Source organism: Nansenia antarctica (assembly GCF_963989245.1).
Source record: "Nansenia antarctica genome assembly, chromosome: 1".
NCBI classification, from domain to species: Eukaryota; Metazoa; Chordata; class Actinopteri; order Argentiniformes; family Microstomatidae; genus Nansenia; species Nansenia antarctica.
Window position 1 is genome coordinate 65,260,134 of NC_137674.1, and position 6,697 is coordinate 65,266,830.

Genomic DNA, 6,697 nt, shown 5'->3' on the forward strand with positions numbered 1-6,697 from the left:
ATAATGTTAACATTTTATTATTCTTTTTTTTTATTCGTTCATTCATCTATTTCGTTATACATAACAAGCTATGAATAGTTTCCTAATAACATGATGTTGGTAAACAAACAAGATAATGCATCGGTGTGTGGCCATCATTTGCAGTAAACTTTGCACGACTGACTGTCCACTAATCTGAGACAGGCATCATCTCGAGCTCCATAGCATCAATACTGTCACCAGTGTTGCCAGATGGGGCGAGATACCGCCGAATGGGCTACTTTTGATCACACTGGGCCGGGGGGAAAGCATTTGGGTGGTTGGGCTGGATAAATAGCATTGAGGCAGTATCAAAATGTCAGTGTAGCTACATACAATGTGCAGGTTTTATTTTATTTTACAAACATCACTTGCTAGTAATTAGCGGTTTTCTGACAATCATATAGCTTTGGCCTGGTTTTTGGTGGATTTAGCTGTTTTTAGATTGTGCTTAGGCTGGAAATTGTTAACCCCATCTGGCAACCACGACGGTCACTCGTGTGCGTCCTACATCTCCGACCGAAGGACCCCTGCTGAACTGAAATTTGAACGCGCGGGCTAATGTTGACCTCGTTAAATAACACATTAAATGTCGGTTTTGCATGGAAATAAACTCTACGAAGACATAAAACTTGGATGAATATATGCAAATAAATGGTGTCGTCGTAATGACAGTTGGAGATTCACTTGACTAGAAGTAATAAGCAGGTGGTAAACAACTAGCTAACGCTAGCTGGCGAGCTAACTCTGCAGGCTGAAACCGAAACCGTACGAGAGGGTTTCTGCTTCACGAGTTGAGTTTCGTTTCTTAGGTTAATTGACTGGCTCAGGTCCAGACAGTCACAGACACACCGTCCCGCTGGCCACTGCTAGAAGCTAGCTAGCATAGTTTTATAGGAACGTCTCCGGTTGTCAGGCTATCTAGAAAACCGTGCTTAGTCTGCAAGGAGCAATAGGGCTGTGTGTGGAATGGTCCGGCTTACCCAACCTTAGTTAGCCCAACACATCAGTAACAAAGAGGTAAATACTTGTCAGAAGTGCTTGTAATTGCCAAGCAAGCCATTGCATGGCCTGTATGATCACCTCTCAGAAGTTGTAGCTACTTTCTCTTGGAATTGTGTCTTTGCTGCTGCAGAAACGGCTCATTTTCATTTGTCCAAAAATAAATTAGACCTTGTTTCTGCAAATACGTATCAGTGCATGACTCATTTTTGTCTATATATGATATTTTCCTTGGTGACTTAATGTGAATCTATGCAATGCATAACCTATGCACGTCTATTTAAAAAACACTTGATTTTGTGGACATATCACATGCACAAAAAAGTCATGCATATTTTTCTAAAAAAAATACTTCAACATGTTATTCCAGTCAACTTTATTGAATAACTGACATTATCTGGATGGCTTCTACATGCACATGACCTAACTGATGCAAATAGTGTGTTTTGCATTCTGCAGTTTAGCTACAGCTATGCAAATGTTACTCTTATGATGGATGGGTGTGTGATAATCCCAATTGTCTAACCCTCCTCGTCTCATTTGCTCCGTCTGCACTGATATGACAGAACTTGGTAGCTGAAATCTTTGCATGTTTACCATCCACCTTCTTTTCAGATTAGTGCAAATACAGAAAATAGGATAAGAAGAGAGTCACTTTTGACCATTGAGACATATCCCTAATACTGTAGTTCGGAGTGTTTTACAATGTCCCTTCCTAAACCCCCCCAGCCCTTTCCCCCTAATGTTCCCCCTTTCTCCCCCTTTCTCAGCCATGATGAAGAGGAGGGGTGAGGCGGCCTCTGAGCCGCTGAAGAAGAAGAAGCCCCGTGAGGAGGCCAGCTCAGACGAGGAGGAGTCGCTGCTGATATCCAGTCAGGGTAAGACATTTACCTTTTAGACATTCAGCAGACACCTTTATCCAAAGCGACTTACAACAAATACATTTGTCTAAAGTAAGTGAATCATCTATACATCAGTCATCATAAGAAAAACAAATCTATGTTAGGCCATTGGCAGTCACAATGCTAGAAGATATATATGTCTACATGTCTAAGACATACATCTATATGGCTCCAGAAGTTTACCTATGCTAGTCACCCAGTTGGCTTGATGTTATCTAGGCAGAGCAGGGTATGGCACACATATAAAGTGAAAACAGACAGGAAAGTAAGGAGAAGAAGGGAGAGAGGGCATGTCAGCAGTGCATGGGCCGGATTCTAACCCATGCCGACATGGGCATATGTGTGCACTGTAGACTGCGGTACTAGACCACTGGACCACCCCAGGCCAAAATCTTAACCCTAAACTGAAGCATCTTCAATGGAGATTTTACATTGAAAGTGTGATTTAGTCCAGGACGAGGGTTAAGCCTTGTCTGTGAAACGGAACCTCTGTTGTTTAGCTTTTCTACCCTTCACATACATTTACATTTAACTTTTGGACTTTTATCAGACGCTTTTATCTAAAACAACTTCCAACAAATACATTTAACTAAAGTGAGTGAATCATCACTTGTCATGTCACTTGTTAAAATGTTAAAATGACCATTACAACCAACCAAATGTACCAGTTCTCATATTTGTCATGAACCCAAATGTATGGGGACAGATAGAGAATCACTGGTGGTTCTCTTATTACGACACTGTGCCTGTGGGGTGTTTTATTATGAAGACCTGCTTATCCAACTTGAGCAGGATAATGCACTGCTCTGATTGGGTCAGGGCAGTCACTGCTTCCACAGAATTGAAACTCAAACGCTAGCATCGTCAAAGCACTGCAGATAATTCATAGCTGTGTGTGTGTAAGATTCTTCTCTTGTCACTCTCACTCTCACAGTAACCATCATGCTGTGTGCTTGTTTGTTTGTTTGTTTGTTTGTGTGTGTGTGTGTGTGTGTGTGTGTGTGTGTGTGTGTGTGTGTGTGTGTGTGGGAATGGGTGTTCTGCACTTCTGCTTTTGTGTATGTTAACATTTACATTTACATTTTTGGCATTTAGCAGACACCTTATTCCAAAGCGACTTACAATCAATACATTTGACTAAGCAAGTGAATCATCAATCCACCAGTTGTAGCAGGAAAAGTAATCCAGCTATATGTGTATGTGGCTGTGTGTGCGTCTCGTCCTCACAGACTCCAGTCAGAGTGACTCCCACAGTGACCCGGAGGACCACCGACCAGGGTTCTCTATGCCCACCATATCCCAGAATGCATCGGCTACAGATGACTCCAAAGAGAGCGACACGAACGACACGAACAAGTTCTCCATGTACAACAGCGTGTCACAGAAACTCATGGTAAGATCACCCTCTTGTGTGTTCTGTTAAAATACATGACACAGGGTAACGCTAGAGCACTGTCTCTAATTTGTCCCGCCATAGTCTCATAACAAACCGAAAATATTTGTACACGCGAGCAACATACATACAGGATGACCTGTCCTGGAAGACCAACACAGCAGCCATCATCAAGAAGGCACAACAGCGGCTCTACTTCCTGAGAGTCCTCAGGAAATACCACCTCAGACAGGAGCTGCTTGTGACCTTCTACCGCTGCACAGTGGAGAGCATCCTCACCTACTGCATCTGCGTGTGGTTCTCCAGCTGCACAGCCGCAGAGAGGAAAGCGCTACAGAGAGTCGTGAGATCGGCCCAGAAGATCATCGGCGCCCCCCTCCCCTCTCTGGAAGAGCTGTACAACACACGCTGCCTCAGGAAGGCCTCCAAGATCTCCAGAGACCCATCCCACCCTGGGAACGAACACTTTGTTCGGCTGCCCTCAGGCAGGCGGTTCAGGACCATGTCCGCAAGGACAAATACACTGAAGCTCAGCTTCTACCCTAGGGCCATTCAGGCCCTGAACACAGCAAAGACCTAGGTTCTAGGCCCTGGACAATCTAGACAATTTGATGGCAGCTACTAGATTGTAATCAAGTGCAATACTGAAATACAATTGTGAACATTTCAAACCTGCAAACTGCGACACTTTAAATGAATGTGCAATAATACTATGTGCAATATGACAACCCTCGTGTACATAAGGTTCAGAGATAGGAAATGCTAGGATATTTATAGCATAGCATAGAGTACAGCACAGTGTTTTATTTGTATAGTATAGTATAGTGGATAGTGTATATAGCCTTTATTTATGTAAACCAGCTCTTTCCCTTCTTGTTTTAGTATTTTTTTCCTAGCACCAGGGGAGCCCCCCCTCCCAAATTTCGTTGTATGGTACCTGTACTATATCAATGACAATAAAGACCATTCATTCATTCATTCATTCAACACGATTTACGTGTAAAAATATTTGTACACGTGAGCGGTGTGATCTTTGGGATTCATACGGCTATTGTAGGTCCACCCCCCCACACAGTCTCACAAAATCCTGTGGGAATACTGTAGGGGTAATCTGTGTACAAGAGTTTTGAAGAGAGTGTGTCTAGATTTGTGTAACAAGAGGCTTACTAATAATGCCCGATCGTGTTTCTATTTCTATAGCAGTAGATATATTGTTGTGTAGTATATTGTTGTGTCATATCAATTAGTCTGGATCCCATAATATAATGTATAATATAATATATGCCATTTAGCTGACGCTTTTATCCAACATTGCAGTGAGTGCATACATTTTTCAGTATACGGTATATTAGGTTCTATATCCCTCCTATGTTCTTTCCTTCTTCTATACCTCCCTCATTTGTTTGCTCCGTTCCCTTCTTCCCCCTTCAGGCCAAGATGGGTTTCCGTGAGGGCGAAGGTCTGGGGAAGTTTGGCCAGGGTCGCAAGGAGATCATCGAGACGTCCACCCAGCGCGGGAGGAGGGGTCTGGGTCTCACCCTGCAGGGCTTCCAGGGAGAGCTCAACGTGGACTGGCATGACGAACCCACGGTACTGAATAAAAAAAACGGAAAACATTGCAACACACAATAATGAATGACTGTGAATGTCTTTTATGTCTTGGAAAATAACCTGGAAAATATATTTTATAATGCTCTCTCTCTCATTCTTGCTCTTTATCTCTTTTTTATCGCTCTCTTATCTCTCCCTACCCCTCGCCCTATTTTTCTCTTTCTATCCCACTCCCACTCTCTGTCTCTTTCTCTCTCTTCCTGACTTTGTCCCCCCACCTCTGTCTCTCTCTCTTTAGCCCAGTGCTATAGAGGAGGTTTCCTGGTTCCCAGAATGCTCCACAGAACTCCCAGATGCAGACGAGCTGAGGGACTGGATGACTGTGGGACAGGTACTACACACACACACACACACACACACACACATGCACACGCACGCACGTTACAAAAATACTGTATGATCACTCTCGCATACGCACTTGTGCAACCTCCCATATACTCATTTGTATAATAAAAATGTTTGTTTTCCATAATTCTCACGTAGTTTTGGGTCTATTTCAGAGGAAGCTGAAGCTTGAGGATGAGACAGACTTTTGCACTGAGGATCTTCTGCACTGCCTTCTGAGGTGTAAGGTGAGCCAGCCTGATTTACTATCATACTGGAAGCATAATAATGCAATAACGTATTGAAGCTAATCTATAATGAAGCTAAGCTATAATGAAATACTACATAGATCATTTGTAGTAAACGGAGTGACTGAGAGAGTGTTTTGGTCTGCAGACGGTCTTCGACGATCTTGAGGGGGAGGAGATGAGGCGCGCTCGGACGCGCTCCAACCCTTACGAGACTATCAGAGGAGCCTTCTTCCTCAACAGGTGACTGACCGACCGACACGCTAATGTTTAGTTGACTGCTAGCTAGCTAGCTAACTGTTCTGATGCTATCTATGTACATAACTCTTCTGATTAGGGTTGCCAACTGTCCCGTATTAGTCACAGGATGCCCCATATTCTGGGCTGGATGAATATATGGGACCTCCCTTGTCTCGTATATATTCATCCAATCACAGGCCTCCCTCATGCATACGTATAGCGTAAATGTGCGAATTCCTGCACACCTCCCGCCCCGTGCAGTGGCACGCCATCTTTCGTATTTGGTAGTGAGAAAGTTGACAACCCTACCCATGGCCTCATACCAAACTGAGCCTTGAAGTCATATTCTGTTGTTTGTCCACTTCTCCAGAGCGGCTATGAAGATGGCCAACATCGACCACGTCTTTGACAACATGTTCACCAACCCCAAGGATACACAAGGGGTGAGTGAGAGTTCGACTTCCCACTTCAGATCAACGTTGACGTTGACAGTTGATTTTATCAATCAAAGTGACAGGTAGCATATACAGATCATAGACTGATATGTGCGACATTATGTATACATATAAATATTGATATATTGATTAGGGGTGTAACGGTACACGTATTCGAACTGAAGATATTCGGTACGGGTCCTTCAGTTCGGTTCGGGTGTGTACCGAACGAATGCAGTGTTCTTTTACCCACTGCACTTTTTGTGTGTTGAAGTTATCTCAGCCAGTACGCATGCGCACACACGCCATAGAGGGATTGTTAGTAATTTAACAAACCGAACTGAAAACTTCGGTAGTACCGATACACCCCTAATATCCACAGGTGTCAGGGTAACCTCGTTAGGGTTCTTCTCTCAAAACCTCTGACCTGTGTTTTTTTGTGTGTGTTCCTGTGTCTGTGTCTGCCTCTGTGTGTCTTTGTGTGTCTGTTCGTTCCTGTGTGTGTGTGTGTGTCTCTGTGTGTGT

The 6,697-nt window shown here is 43.6% G+C and overlaps 1 protein-coding gene across 1 annotated transcript in view; it reads left to right on the top strand.

Moving 5' to 3' along the window:
• The first annotated feature begins 735 nt into the window (after positions 1-735).
• LOC308175487 (cap-specific mRNA (nucleoside-2'-O-)-methyltransferase 1-like) overlaps positions 736-6,697 on the top strand; it is a 16,702-nt gene continuing 10,740 nt past the window's right edge. The window contains exons 1-8 of the mRNA XM_080550238.1: positions 736-1,038; positions 1,791-1,898; positions 3,152-3,315; positions 4,747-4,905; positions 5,165-5,257; positions 5,427-5,498; positions 5,647-5,741; positions 6,109-6,181. Of these exons, the coding sequence (XP_080406364.1) occupies positions 1,793-1,898; positions 3,152-3,315; positions 4,747-4,905; positions 5,165-5,257; positions 5,427-5,498; positions 5,647-5,741; positions 6,109-6,181 (762 nt within the window). The 5' untranslated portion in view covers positions 736-1,038; positions 1,791-1,792. The remainder of the gene's footprint in view (positions 1,039-1,790; positions 1,899-3,151; positions 3,316-4,746; positions 4,906-5,164; positions 5,258-5,426; positions 5,499-5,646; positions 5,742-6,108; positions 6,182-6,697) is intronic.